Raw genomic sequence first — 14,980 nt, 5'->3', positions numbered from 1 at the left:
GGAGGAGGAGGGAGGCGGAGGAGCAGCGCGAGGAGGAGGGAGGATGAATCCGGTGGATGGAGGAGGAGAAGCGGGCCCGGACGGCCTGGCGACGGCAGGTAGGGTGTGTGTGTGTGTGTGTGTGTGTACGTGTGTGTGTAGTGGGAGCTGCTGTCGCCATGATGCCTCCACATCCGCCCATTGACTCAGAGAACGTGTGTGTGTGTTTATGTGTGTGTGAGAGTGTGTGTTTGTGGGTAGGCTAGATGCTATGAATGTGTGTGTGTTAAGTGTGTGTCAGCATCCCTCTGTCCAATGGCATTGAGGTGTGTGTGAGTGTGTGTTGGGGTGGAGGGTCCTACCAAGGAGGATTGTGGGAAGGCCTGCTTGGTCATTAAACGTGTGTGTGTGTGTGTGTATGTGTGTGTGTGTTCAGTTAAAACACACTTATTAGCTGTTAAGATGTGGTCACGTGATGCTTTCATGTTCCATTCATTCCAACAGAGATATTAGTGCTGAATTATTAGCATTAATACCGCTACCACGAAACATACTGGCTTCTGATTGGCTCTCAGGTGTCAATTAAAATCACTTCTCCTCATTTTAATCTTCACAGTGCAGGCCTCCAGGTGGTATATTAACCTGCAGGTCACCATAGCAACAGTACTGATGCTTGGTGCCACATTACCGGATAACTGACAGGTGAAACTACACAAATCAAGGTTTCTTTAGAGGGAAAAACTACAGCTGCAGGTCAATTAGTCCATTAGCTGATCGACTGGCGGTGAATCACAAACCATACTGATAATCGATCAGTCGTTTAAGTCATTAATCAAGAAAAAAACCCAAAACATTCCTTGGTCCAGCTTCTGAAATGTGAGGATTGGCAGCTTTTCTTTGTCTCAAGAGGTGATAAGTCTGAACGTCTTTGGGTTTTAGACTGTTGGTCCGACAGATCAGGAAGTCTGAAGATTGTACCAGTGAACAGTTTAGACCAAATGATTAACTGATTCATTGAGAAAAATATCCACAGATTAATCGATGATGAAAATGATGGTTCGGCTGCAGCCCTAGAAAACATTTAAGACTTCTCCATTCCTTCTAAAGCCTTTTTTTTTTGAGAGAGAACTCAAGGAGGGAATTGAAAGGTTTTTAAGACTTTTCAAGAACCTGCAGATGCCCCGTCGGTTTCCTGACTGGTGAAACCAACCAAACCGAATCAACATCTCTTCAGATACTTCCAGTTAGGGGACTGTTACTGTTGAGGACTGAAGGTAGAACTCGGGTCACTTTAGCGTTTTACGGAGAGTGCTAGGCAGATAGGGGCCCGTGGGCCGAATCCGGCCCGTCCAGATAAAAATATCTGGCCCCTGACAAAAGCTGAAGCCGTTGATTTCGTAGTTTCCATTAAAATGTTAAAACTGTTCTTGGTAAATCTGCTGTAAAGGTTCATGTAAATCTCGATAAACATGACGTGACCTTCTAAGATCAGATACTGCCCCAACACGGAGAGAGGCAGTGGAGCAGCATGTTGGCTTTTACTGTGAAACAGCTGCAGGTACCAAACACATTTACATCTTTTTGACATTTTTTACTGTGAAAACTGGGTCAGTAACCCTTGACATACTTTAATCATAACCCTTAAAACGAACTTATGACCTGGTCTCTTAGTCTATTTTATTTATTTAATTTGTTTTTATGTTCTATTCATGGTCATTTTCTAAAAGAAACACGAGAAAAGTTGTAAAATTTAAAAGAATTATCGGCTGATACATTGTGATCAAACTCTCTAATGGTCATGGCCTGAGAAATCCGGTATCCTTCGGGCTCCGACGTCTTCACGTGCGAGAGGCTGACGCGTCGGAGATTCAGACGACATTGTGGTGAAATCTTTTCATTACTTTTTGTTGTATAATCAGTGTGATGAGTCCTGACAGACCGACAGCAAGTTCCTCTGAAGGCTTTTCATCTGCTCTGTACAGCAGCTATTTTAGGCTTTACACTGACTCAGTGTGTGTGTGTGTGTTATTAGTGCAAGACAGCTGTATAAGAATGGAAATCCCTTCTCCAACTCTCTGCGCTGGTGGGGCATCAGCTTGACTGACAGCTGGTTTAGGATCAGTCGGTCTGACAGAGAGCCGGTCAAGGCTCAATCAGATTCCTAATTGAGTTTTCTGATAATAGTCAGTGTGGAGTTGAACGTGCCAGATTCAGACACAGTGTCATGTTTATACTCTAACAGCCACCACTCACTCATTAGTGTCCGCAGGCTGTTAGCTCCTGCTCTCAGGCCTGTTACATATTAACGCCGGGTCTCCCTCCTCTAACTCAAGTCTGTGGGATTCGCACTGAAAACACGCACGCGTCAGTTTTTCTCGTTCTGCTAATTCACGCAGGAAACGAGGCCAGGGTGGCGTTTAACTCAGTTATCAGCAGCGATAAGGAACAGCCTGTTCTCATATTTTTTATTGATGATCTATCGCTCGTGACACACAGACATAAAATCCGGCTGGAGCCAGGATTTTACATTATTTACAGATGTCATGAGTCCATACTCCAGTTTTCCACTAGCCACCAACCAAACTGTCTTTTTTTTAGTATTTTAACAACAAAAGGTCATAATACATTTATTTATTCAACTGTTCTGTTATATTTTCTGTGAATTGTGTCCTCCTTCATTATACCTTAAATGTTTTGAAACGCCTTCTTCGCTACACTACCAGCTGGAGGATACTGGTACAGCAGCAGACTAGCATACTAAATCCGATTTAATTTATTGGATTTTCTGTGTAAATCAGAGGTGTAGTGGTGAACATACCCACCTCTGTGGCAGGGGGATTTACTGTATACCTACCTACCTAAAAATAGCCACGGACACATATCAGTAAACATCTTGCAGGCTAAAGGCAATCATCTTATAGACTTTCATGTGCAGTAATCTGTGGGCTGGTGTTGGATTTCCTCCGCTCGGGGGTAGATTCTGGGGGGAAGTGAAGTGAAGTCTGGCTTCCCCTGTCAATACGTGTTTCCCCTCACCTTAACCTGAGCCCGACACTTTCGCCCTAACCCTAACCAGCTGTGTCTTACGAGAGAAACTACACAAACCAGCCGCAGGAGAAAAAGTAAAAACCGCCCGACAGCTCTGGAGCTGGAGGGAGACCAGTCCTTGCCTGAGCGCAGACACAGGTGTCATTGCTGCTGCTCTAGGCGTTGTAGTCTGGATATTACTCTCTAACCGCAACGTAACCACGGCCCTAACTTGGACCAAAGAGGGGAGCTCTGTGGGAAACAGTATTCGAAGGGGAAAGAGACACAAGATCGGTGACGTTTGTCTTTCCACTTGATGGAAGTAACAGCGGCAGCTACAAACGGGAAGCCCAACACTGTTAACGATGGGATGTTACGTTGCTATTTGGAAGTAAAAGAGCGCAGGAAGAGAAAACACAAGAAAAGCCCTCGTTGAACTGACGCGCCTCAGCGCTCAACTGTACGATAGTGACGCAAATTTTATTAAAAAGCCCGTGGCAGCTTCCCGTAGGCCGTTCGTACTGTAGCCTGTCTGATGCTGGGTTGTTGAGGCTGGTACAGATATGGATATTTGGGAGTATAATATATATTTTATAACACAAACAGCAATCTTGACATGGATTCCTTAGATTTGTTTTTCTACAGATCTGTGACCAAGACGCATCGTGAGCAGGACATTTGATAGGGTAAAGCAAAAACAGAGTTGTCCGTGCTCTCTGGTGGACAAAGTAGAAGAGACCATCGAGTCTCCTGTCAGACCGACACACACCTTCGTTAGAAATCTGTTGGTGACTGGACGCTGCAGCTGATCGGACCGATCTGATACATCACTGCAGTTTTGTACTGCGACAAACAACAGTTTCAACTCAGCTGTAACATCACCACCAAGCATTTGGTTAAAAGATGACAGTGGTGACTGTAGGTCTGACTAAATAAGGAAGCACAAAACAAGCACAAACAACTTCCTAAATAAATATCAGTTTCTATCACTTTAAAAATCCCTGTGCTTCAGGTAGAAAGAATATTTAGACGTGAGCTATTTACAGATATGCTACTAAATCATTTCTACAAATTATGACACATTCTCATTATAACCCGGATAATTACATAATGAATTTACACACAGAACGTCGATAAATGCAGACGCAAATGGTTCAACAACAAATACAGCCTTGTTGTTTTATGTTCCTTCGGCGTCTGAGCATTAACTTCACAAGCTCTGGTTTTTACGGGTCTGTTTACAAAATACAGGTTTTTAACGCTCGTCAAACTGTTTGTTTAAGGGGAAACATGCAGAGATATTTGCTTCAGGTCGCAGAAAACGTCGAATTTCTCTAAAAACGCGTGTCCTTGCCTTCCGTGGGAGGGAAATGAGGGAAATGAGGAGACATTTTACGGTGATGAGAAGAACCCACTGTTTAGAAACGAGCTCAGGCCTAATCTGTCGTTTTTCTGCGCTGATGTTTCTGCGGCCAAAGTGTAAACCGCCACGGACGTGTTGGGGATCAGCTGATATCAGCCGATATATCGGCCCGGCTGATTTACCGCTCTTGCTGTAAATCATATTGCTTATTTTGTCGGACCAGTATTTTAACAAACAGTCAATATTCACATTGGAGAGGCTTCAACCAGTAAAATCAGCTCATTGCTGCTTAAAAAAAACAGGTCAACGCATTATATAAATATTTGATGATTGATTTTTATGTCAGTCAAATAATCGAATAATCGTTTCAGCTATAGCCGTTCAAAATAGACGATTCTGTGAGGAAATGATGGACTTGTGAATCATAGTAAATGTGAATAATTTTCTCCTCCATGTTGTCTATTACTTGTATAAGAGGTTCTTTTTATTACTGCTTACAAAGTTTATGGTCATGCTGCCTGAAGGTTTTTGGAGGTTTTCCTCTGTCCCTGTTTGAGGGAAGTTTCCTTATCACTATCACATGACCTGTTTATGTGCAGATGTGTGTTTTCAGCGCTTTGGATTTTAAAAGCTGCGTCAACACCAGCATCTCCTGATAATCCATCAGGCGTCTCAAACCAAACAATCAGTCTAGATTAAACAGGCGGTCAGTCTGGGTCTGAACTGTCAGCGTGGACTGAGAGGAGTCGGATCGGTCCGGTACGAAGAAAGGATTCAAGGACGCTAATGAAGGAGAAGGAGGACAGTGTAAGGAGGGAGTTTAGGTTCCAGCGTTCCCTTTCACTTCTCCTTCATCTCCTTCCTGTTTTTTAGGTTTTCTCTCTGAGGGTTATCACTGCTCGCCAAGCTGCTAATGTGAGACGTTTAATGCCCTCAGTGTGTGTGTGTGTGTGTGTGTGTGTGTGTGTGTGTGTGTGTGTGTGTGTGTGTTGGATTAGCCTCCTCCCGCTGTGCAGGATGATCCGACACACATGGGAGGCCTGTATGTCTGTCTGCAGCAATCACACACACACACACACACACACACACACTGTGCTGCAGGACTCAGCTTTTTAATTGAAATGTCTGTCAGCTCGTCTCTCTGAAGCCTGATTGGCTCATTTCGGTGGATGGTTGGAAATAGTTTGATGCTGTTTGCTTGGCCTTTTTTTTAAACATTACATACACAGGAAATGAGGCACGACGGATGAACTGAATCCACCCTTATGTTTGGCACCAAACACGTTCAAAACCTGCACAGTTTAGTTTCTGACCACATTAGCGTCGAGGCTCGAGGGATGCCAGAGCCGATCGGTCAGTTTTGGTCCACACTGAAATATCTAGAGCTGAAACGATTCGCTGATGTGGGGTTTTTGACCTCCATGCAGCCATGTTTTTACATGGGCGGAGAGCAGCTTTGTTTATATCATTCATGTGCACGAGCACGTCGCCGACACGGTAACACAGTCCCACCGCCGGTTTCACGCTGCTCCGCTGATGGACAGTTGGTGGTTACAAGAAACAGAGGAGTTTGCAAGCTGCTCGACAATTAAAAATATTGTTCTGCAAATGTTTTATATTTGCATTCTACACATTTGTTAGAAATTGAAGGACAGACGATGAATGTGGGTTGGGAATAGAGCTGCAACTAAAAGTTATTTTCATCATGGATTAATCTGCAGATTATTTTCTTGATTCATCGATTAATCGTTTGGTCCCTAAAATGATAGAAAAGAGTAAAAAATGCCCACCAGACACTATAGTTTCTCAAAGCCCAAGATGAGCTCGACAAATTTCTTGTTTTATTTTTATCCGACAAACTCAGCCACAAAGTCCAAAGATATTCAGTTTACTATCACATAAGACTATGAAGAGCCGCACAGTCTTTCTGTGTAGCCTGTGGTCTATGGGTTCTCCTGGTTGAGAATCACTGAAACTGAAACTGACCACACCTGAATTTTTTATTGGTACTAATCCCAAAAAGCTACTTGCAATTCAGGGCTGTAGCTTGTTGTTATTGTTTGTTTTGTTGAGGCAACAGTTAGTAACCCAAAGATATTCTGTTAAATATCTTAGAAGATTTAGAAAAACAGGTAAATTATTCACAGCTGAGATGCTTGAGCCAGTGAAATTTTGGCATTCTTGCTTTAATAGTTATAAGAATGGTTAAGAAAAATGGTTTCATGATTAGTTGCTGGTAAAAATGGACAAATAGTGGATTTGGGAATGTTTTTCTCCTCCATTTCACACATTACTGTGTCAGCACACCTTGTTTTTTTGGCTACTGGATGTTGTGACAACGACTGTATGAAGGAGCTGCATCACAACAATCTGTAATCCCATTTGTGGCACAGACACGTACAGTAGATGGTCATTTATTTCTTTCAAATTAGCTGAGAGCTCCTGGTTGGGAATCACTGATCTCAAAAGTCAGTGATAATTCCTCATCGCCCAGAAAAACTGCCACGATTTTAGAAATACTAAAAGAATTCCTCCCACAGATCTCCACCGACCAGCAGCCACCAGCTCATAGATTTCCTTGTGTGTGTGTGTGTGTGTGTGTGTGTTTCTCTCAGGTTCAGGTAAGGCGGAGTGTGTTCGGGCGGTCGACGTCCTGACGGTGCTCAGAGAGAAAGTGGCCTTCGTGTCAGGTAAAGCACACAAACACTGCCGCGGGCCGTGGCCCAGTTTGGTCCTGACGCGACCCACTTTAACTAACCGTGCTTTCCAGGCGGACGCGACAAACGAGGCGGACCGATCCTGACCTTCCCTGCCAGGACCAATCATGATCGAATAAAACAGGAGGACCTCAGCCGACTGGTCACCTACCTGTCGACCATACCCAGGCACGTCCACTCTACCTGTCTACCTGTCTCTCTCTCAGTGAGGTGTTTGTACGAACACAGCAGTAGCACAGTGTAGAAGTAACACTCCCTGTCTGTCTGTCAGTGAGGACGTGCGCGCTCGCGGCTTCACCGTGGTGGTGGACATGCGCGGCAGTAAGTGGGACAGCGTGAAGCCGGTGCTGCGGACGCTACAGGAGTCGTTTTCCTCCAACATCCACACGGCGCTGCTCATCAAACCCGACACCTTCTGGCAGAAACACAAGACCAACCTGGGCAGCGCCAAGCTCAGCTTCGAGGTACTACTGCAGTACTACTACTGATAACTAAAGAACTGCTACAACTGATAACTTATGTTCTTATACTGGTAAGTGCAGCACACATACTGCTGCCTACTGAAGTAATACTGTAGAATTAGCACCAATACTGCAGTATTAGTACTAATAATTGATTTATTACTACTGCTGACTGAACTGCTAGTACTGCTAACTAAAGTACTTAACTGATAAGTGACATACTGCTGCTCCTGCTGCTAACTGAAGCGCTACTAGTGCTGCTAACTGCTGTATTGCTGCTGCTTACTGCTATGCTACAACTGCTGCTAACTAATCGATTACTTTTGCTGACTGAAGTACCACTACTGCTGCTAAACGAAATACTCAGTCACTAACTGAAGTACTGCTACTGGCTGCTACTGTCAGTTGAGTTCTACTGCAGTAAAATTACTCATTCTTTTGCAGTACTATTGGCGGACTTTTGCGGCATTAGAGTTTTTGTTAGTGGCATACCAGTGTAGTAGAAGTACTGTGACAGACTGTAGTAATGTAGTAGGAATAAACTGAAGTAGTAGTTGTATTTGCTGAGTGTCTAACTATTTGCTTTTTTATTTAAACTTTATTAATTTTGACGTATTTATTGTTTTGATTTTGATGTGGTTCAGCTGTGATTGTTTTAGAAGTAATACTGCAGTTTTGTTGCATTTGTAGTCACCTGCACTACTACTAACCCTCTGCCTCCAGACCAGCCTGGTGTCGGTGGAGGGTCTGTCCCGGCTCGTCGACCCCTCCCAGCTGACCTCTGACCTGGGCGGCTCGCTGGAGTACGACCATGTGGAGTGGACCGAGCTGCGTCTGGGTCTGGAGGAGTTCTCGGGGGCCGCCACGCAGCTGCTGGCCCAGCTGGAGCAGCTGGAGGCCGGGCTGAACCGCATACCGGAGCCCCAGGACGTCGACGAGGCCCGCAAGTAAGAAAGCGGCTCAGTCATACTTATTACTAACTTGACTAAAATGTATTAGAGCTTTTTATTCATTGTTGTATTTTAGAGTGAATCATATCTACCTCCATATTTTCCCTCTCCAGGCTCCTGGAGGAACATGGTCGTCTCCGTAACAGCATCGCCACGGCGCCGGTGGACGCCCTTGACCGAGAGGGACGGAGTTTGCTCCAGCGTATGCGCCTAGGCCCTTCACACGGCGACGCCTCCAATGAAGGCGGCGGCGGTAGCCACAGCAGCTGGCTGTCGGGTGGGGCGGACTTCCAGAGCGTGGCGCCCAAGGTCTCGTCTCTGCTGGACCGACTGCAGGCGGCTCGCAGCCACCTGCTGCAGACCTGGAGCGACAGGAAGCTGCACCTGGACCAGGCGCTGCAGCTGCATCTGTTTGAACAGGACGCCGCCAAGGTGAGGGGGACGGGTCTGTGAGCACACCTGTACAAGGAGGATACAGCTGTGGCCAGAGCGGTGGAGTCTAGTTAGGGTGGAGCTCATTGATTAAGACACAAAGAGAAATGTGAAAAACAGTTTGAGGTTTCAGGGGGAGTTACAGGTTGGAACTATTTCTTGACAGCGTATCCATCCGCCAGCACTTCTCTGCAGTGTCCGCAGCTGTAGATGAATCCACCAGCTGATTTATGTGATGCGCTCTGATGCGACGCTGCCGTAAACTGACACGGGCTTCGAGAAAACCACTGAAATATAAAACATGAATGCACTTGTCCAACCTCCACGGTGTGGATATAAAAGTGCCGTGTTCAAGCTTGCAAGTCATTGAAATCAGATGAAATACATAATTTAATAAAAGTAGGAAGAACATGGCCAGTTCTAGCTGGGAAACATACAGTATACAGCGAGTGAGAATCTAGTGGAGACTAATTAAAGTGAAAACGATTTAATGGAGCACAGGCCGGAGGAATTCGCTTTTTTCAGAAGTTTGAAGCTTTTTGTCGCAGCAGCTGCTGAAAACGTTCAGTGCGGTTTTGGCGATTTGCAGGTGAAAAGACGTCCCTCCATCTATTTCAACTCTGAGAGACAAGCTTTATTTTAATGACATTTTGATGAGGTTCCACCGGATCTCCTCAACATAGTTCTGGGCAGACAGACGGAGGAATTGCGGGGGTGTACATGTGAAATGCGACCGCAGTAATGGCGGCTTGTTTAAAGGTTGCCAGACAAAGATGGTGGTACCACACCTGACGACCTCGCGATGACAGGGATTGTTAGTCAGAGGAACTTTTTCTGTTTTAAAGGGGAAATAGAAATCTCATGTAACGGTAAACAGTATTTGACTTGGACAGAGGGAACCGATCTACAGACCTGAGCTGCTCTCTAACCCGTCTCGCTCCTTCTCTCTGCCTGTCTGTCCCCCAGATGTCGGAGTGGATCGCCCACAGCAAAGATCTGTTCATGCAGAGTCTGGCGGAGGTCGGCCAGAACCACCAGCACGCCCTTGACCTCCAGACACAACACCAGCACTTCACCGCCAACTGCATGGTCAGTCTGCGATCTGGTACTGGGTTTGGTGTTGACGAGGTTTTTAACCAGTCCTTAACGACGCCTCCGAATGTCTCTGAACAGAACGGCAGCGTGAACGTGGACAGCGTGGTGACTGTGGCGGCGAGGCTTGCAGAGGCCGGTCACTACGGGGCGGAGCGGATCGCCATGGTGTCGTCGCGTTTACAGGAAGACTGGAAGTCCCTGACGACGGCGCTGGAGGAGCGTAGCAACACGCTCGCCATGGCAACCGGCTTCCACCAGGGAGCAGAGCAGGTGATTAATAAACTTGTTTGTATATCTGTATCTACCTGTCTTCCTCTCTAACTACCTGTCTGTCTACATATCTAAAGGTATCTTTATGTCTCACTTACCTATCTGTCTACCTGACTGTCATGTCTGTCTCTCGGCCTGTCTGTCTGTCCAGTACCTGCTCAAGGTGGAGGGTTGGGTTCAGGTGTGCTCTGAAGGCTCGTTGCCGTCGGCAACAGCAGAGCTGGAAGCTGCGATAAAGAAACACCAGGAGCTGAACGAGGAGATCTCTGCTAACTACACACAGGTACCTGTCTGTCTTCAGACCTGTATGTTTAAGCAGCTGTCTGTCTGAATACCCGTCTGTCTGAACACCCATCTTTCTGCACACCTGTCTGTCTGTCAGACATACACCTGTCAATCTGAACGCTTATACTGTATGCCTCAATGAAACAGCTGTCTGTCTGTCCAAATACCCGTCGCTCTGACTGAACATCTTTCTGACCAGCTGTCTGTGTGTTTGTCTTAACGTCTGTCTGTCTGATTGAACACCTGTCTGTCTGCAGGTCAGCGAGAGTGGTAAAGCCTTATTGGACGTCCTCCAGCGCTGCCCGGCGACCGACTCTGACGATTCAGCGACCAAACCAGACTTCACCGCCGCCACGCATGGCATCATGGGAGTTCTGCACCAGGTCATGCAAGTGCGTCTCACTTTAACCTGTGTCGCATTCTTTTGTCTCACTGTCACTGACCGACAGACAGGCAGACAGACGGGTGGACTTTTTTTTTTTTTTTTTGTTGCAGGGTCACCATGAGGTCGAGGGGGCGTGGCAGCACCGTAAACTCCGCCTCCACCAACGTCTGCAGCTGTGTGTGTTTCAACAGGATGTTAGACAGGTATGACAAATCCAGATCCAGATCCAGATTTAGGGTCTAGATTCATTCTAACATCTGCACTCCTCGAAAGAGAAAATTATGAGATTGAATTGATCCAAATCCAGATTATATGTGTTTTAAACACTTATTCTAGCATCAGATGTAAATGCAGTTTTAAGGCTCAGGTTATCTCTGCCTCTCTCCGTCCGTCTGCCTCTCAGGTGCTGGACTGGGTGGAGCAGCATGGCGAGGTTTTCCTGAACAAACACGGCGGCGTGGGGAAGTCGCTGCACCGGGCGCGAGCTCTGCAGAAACGCCACGACGACTTCCAGCAGGTCGCACAGGTAACACGAAAACTACAAGTAGACCCGGATTAACTAAACCGGGCTGACAGTTCTGGGTTAAGATCTAAAACCAAAAACAATAGAACAGTTTGTCCTATCAAATATTTCCTAGTGGTGCGTGGATAGTAACTCTGTGATGTTTTGTGTGAATCCTTTAACCCTGAACTCTCTATTAGCTTTACTTTATTTCCAGTATGCTGCATAAATAGGTAATAAATCATTTAGAGTACACTGTCATGTAGTTTTGAGCAGATCCAAGCGTTTATTAATGTATTTGTTAACAACTATAATTCCTCCTGAAAGGACAAGTTGTAATTGTTGACAACTTCTGTACATTAAAGCGAGTTAGACTCCTTTATTAAATATCACTACTTTAAATGCTAGACAGTGAGACTCAAAGTAAAGTGTTACCCATAAAATGGATGGAACTTCACAGACAGCAAACCTCAATAATCAGCTGCAGTGAGACTTTGTCGTAATAACTAATTACTATCCTGCTACAAAGTAAAGTAAATGAATAAAAGCTAGAATGATGAAGTGCAATTTAAATATTCAAGTGAGAAAGGAAAAATAAATAAATTAAGGATAAATATCAGGGTTTTCCCGGCCATTATAAGACTTTTTTGTGCAGCGCCTAAGCTGAATGAACAGAAAAAAGCTATCCTATGAATTCTCTATAGCTCTGGAGAGAAAGATATTAATAATATGAGAAAACAGAACCTTTTATGTTCCCGCTGCAGGAGTAGGAACACTGAGGTAGATTCCTCTCTGCGGGCTGGAAACACTGAAGTTGTTTGAGAGAAGAACTGACTTGCTATAGTAAGGTTTGGTTTATGGCCCCTCAGAACTGGCTCTTAGGACGTCCGACCACGGGAGAAATCACGTGTTCATAGTCGTTCTGAACGGCTGCACTGTGGGTGAAGTAAAAGTGGCACCACTGGCTGTACATGAGGGGAAAAAAGGAGAGCTGAGGGTGAAGTTCAGTCCCTGGCTTCTTTCTCACCTCCGCACAGCTTCAGCACCAAGTGGCAATTTCGGAAAAGTTACAGGTCGGACTCGGACTCTCCCTATCCAACGTTGGAAACTCAGTCAGCTGATTGGCTACACCCTGCCTGCCAAAACAACAGCCCGTGTTGTTCATTTTAATAAAAATCGTTACGACAAATGTCCTGAAGGATGCGAAGATGTAACGTTTACGGACAAATAACATTCCACTCCCTCCAGAGACCTGGGAAAACCCTGAATTCAAGTGTTTACCCTAATGTGACTTCGTACTGTATTACTACTTATTTAACGTGCAGTACTGTGTGGCAGGTGTTTGTGAGACGTTGAAAAGCAGGACTGTTCATCTGACAGACAGCACTACATCGACATTGCACCAAATGACAGCACTTATAACGTACCTCTGTGTGTGTGTGTGTGTGTGTGTGTGTGTGTGTCAGAACACTTACACTAATGCAGAGAAGCTTCTGGAAGCAGCAGATCAGCTGGCTCAGTCCGGAGAGTGTGAGGAGGAGGAGATCTACCAGGCGGCCAGAGACCTGGAGCTACGCATGCAGGTAACTCCGACAGAGAGGGAGAGAATGAACCAGTGAATGTTTATATCACTCATCGTACATGGCCAAGTTACGAAACACACGATCGCAGTTAGTCTGTGGCTGAGGCGTCTTACCTGCTGCTGGGGAATGGAAAAACTAACTTCATGAAACACTTCATGAAACTGTCCGAACAACAAGTCATTCATATTAAAAGCCATTGGTATTAAAGTATACGACTGGTGATAAAAGGTCTAGGAAGAAGTCATAGTCTGGTGTTAGTCTACATTTTTTTGTCATGTATGAAAAGACCCAAACCAGCAACGTGTGTCTCTCAGCTCCAAACACCTCACAAATATTTAGTTTGATGCTCACTGTAGTTTTTATGTAAAGCATTTGGTGGAGACTATTTTCAGCGGCGGATTAATCCACATTGGACACTGTGGAGATAAGAGAAGTTTATTTTTATGTTATGTTACGCATCTTTGTCTTGTGTGTTTATTGCTTGTGTATATATATTTTCTTCTGTGGTGTCAATTCATATTGATAATTTATTGATAATATATGTTTTAATTAACTATTTAAATTCCCACAGAATAATGATCTTTCTGTACTACATAGTTTTTATTGCTACTGGTGGAGTAAGACTTTCCTGGCCAGGATTCAAAGTGCATTCTAACTAGACTTTTTTAAATCGTATTATTTCGGAGATTGAGAAAAAACACTCACAGGCCATGTGACACGTGTTACGGCGTTGTTGACGTGTTGTTGACGTGTTGTAAAACTGCGTCGTGTGTTGTGTATGTGCAGGCGTTTATCCAGCGGGTTGAACAGAGGAAGCTGCTGCTGGATCTTGCTGTGTCTTTCTACACACACACCAAGGAGGTAACACACACAGACATAAATACTGGGATGTAATAATGTACTACATGTACTACATGTAGTACATGTAGTACATTATTACATCTGTACTACACTATACTGTACTTATTTATTACCAGATGTGACAACAAGTCCACTGTGCCTTATTAATTCTGGCTCACATTCTTCCTCGTCCTCCTCTTCTCTCTCTCTCTTCCATCTCCTATTTTCCTCCTCTTCTTATCTTATTCATCCCATTTTTATCAATATCTCCTCCTTTTTTCCCCCTCTTCTTTCTGACTCCCCTCCTCCTCCTGATCATTCCCTACTCTGACTCTTGTCTCCTCTCTTGTCTATTTCTTCTTCCTCCTCCCCTCATTCTATCCCTCTCTTTCTGGCCTTCTCCTAATTTTTCTCTGCCATCCCGTCTTCCTCCTTGTCCTCTGGTCCTCATTCCTCTTCCTCCTCTTTCTCCTCCTCTCATCTACTTATTCACTTCTCCTCCTCCTCTTCCGTTCCCCTCCTCCCCTCCTCTCCCCCTCTCCTCCCCTCTCCTCCCCTCTCCTCCTCAGCTCTCGGTGTGGATGGAGGGCCTCCAGAAGCAGCTCTCTTCAGATCTCTGTGTTTGTCCGGACACTGTGGAGGCTCTGCAGACTCTCATCAGCCAGCAGCAACAGCAGCAGGCCAACACACAGGTACCTGCTGACCTCTGCCCCCGGCCCTCTGACCTGACCCCGCCATAACAACCTAACACCCCCCGTGACCTCTGACCCCCTGCAGCTCTAAGCCCCACACTAACCCTAACTCTAACCCTGACCCACAGGAAGCTGCGATGAGTGTCATCCGGGAAGGAGAAGACCTCATCCTGCAACTCAGGTACACACAGAGAGTGTGGGTGCATTTGATTCATGCCTCACCACTGCACGGATAGCCTGGCTATAACTTGTGTGGGTGCATATTTTCACCCGTCCGGGCAGCTCAGAGGCCTGTGTGGAACTGGTGTGTGTCATTATGATGGGTGTGTTTGTTGTAGATTGGCAAAACCTGTGCGGTTGCGTTTGTTTTACTCCTCAAGGCAGCTCGTTGGCCCACGT

At 45.6% G+C, this 14,980-nt stretch overlaps 1 protein-coding gene across 1 annotated transcript in view; it reads left to right on the top strand.

Annotated features, from left to right (window-relative positions):
* The first annotated feature begins 43 nt into the window (after nt 1-43).
* Nucleotides 44-14,980, top strand: part of LOC120798069 (kalirin-like) — a 47,724-nt gene continuing 32,787 nt past the window's right edge. The window contains exons 1-16 of the mRNA XM_040142074.1: nt 44-98; nt 6,985-7,059; nt 7,140-7,254; nt 7,358-7,550; nt 8,271-8,494; nt 8,611-8,929; nt 9,896-10,018; nt 10,103-10,294; nt 10,446-10,577; nt 10,837-10,971; nt 11,075-11,167; nt 11,368-11,490; nt 12,933-13,049; nt 13,836-13,910; nt 14,459-14,581; nt 14,710-14,762. Coding sequence (XP_039998008.1) covers nt 44-98; nt 6,985-7,059; nt 7,140-7,254; nt 7,358-7,550; nt 8,271-8,494; nt 8,611-8,929; nt 9,896-10,018; nt 10,103-10,294; nt 10,446-10,577; nt 10,837-10,971; nt 11,075-11,167; nt 11,368-11,490; nt 12,933-13,049; nt 13,836-13,910; nt 14,459-14,581; nt 14,710-14,762 — 2,147 coding nt within the window. The remainder of the gene's footprint in view (nt 99-6,984; nt 7,060-7,139; nt 7,255-7,357; nt 7,551-8,270; nt 8,495-8,610; nt 8,930-9,895; nt 10,019-10,102; nt 10,295-10,445; nt 10,578-10,836; nt 10,972-11,074; nt 11,168-11,367; nt 11,491-12,932; nt 13,050-13,835; nt 13,911-14,458; nt 14,582-14,709; nt 14,763-14,980) is intronic.

The sequence above is a fragment of the Xiphias gladius genome, chromosome 13, assembly GCF_016859285.1.
Source record: "Xiphias gladius isolate SHS-SW01 ecotype Sanya breed wild chromosome 13, ASM1685928v1, whole genome shotgun sequence".
Lineage (NCBI taxonomy): Eukaryota > Metazoa > Chordata > Actinopteri > Istiophoriformes > Xiphiidae > Xiphias > Xiphias gladius.
The sequence above is the reverse complement of the archived record's forward strand: the minus strand, read 5'-3'. Positions and strand labels throughout refer to the sequence as shown.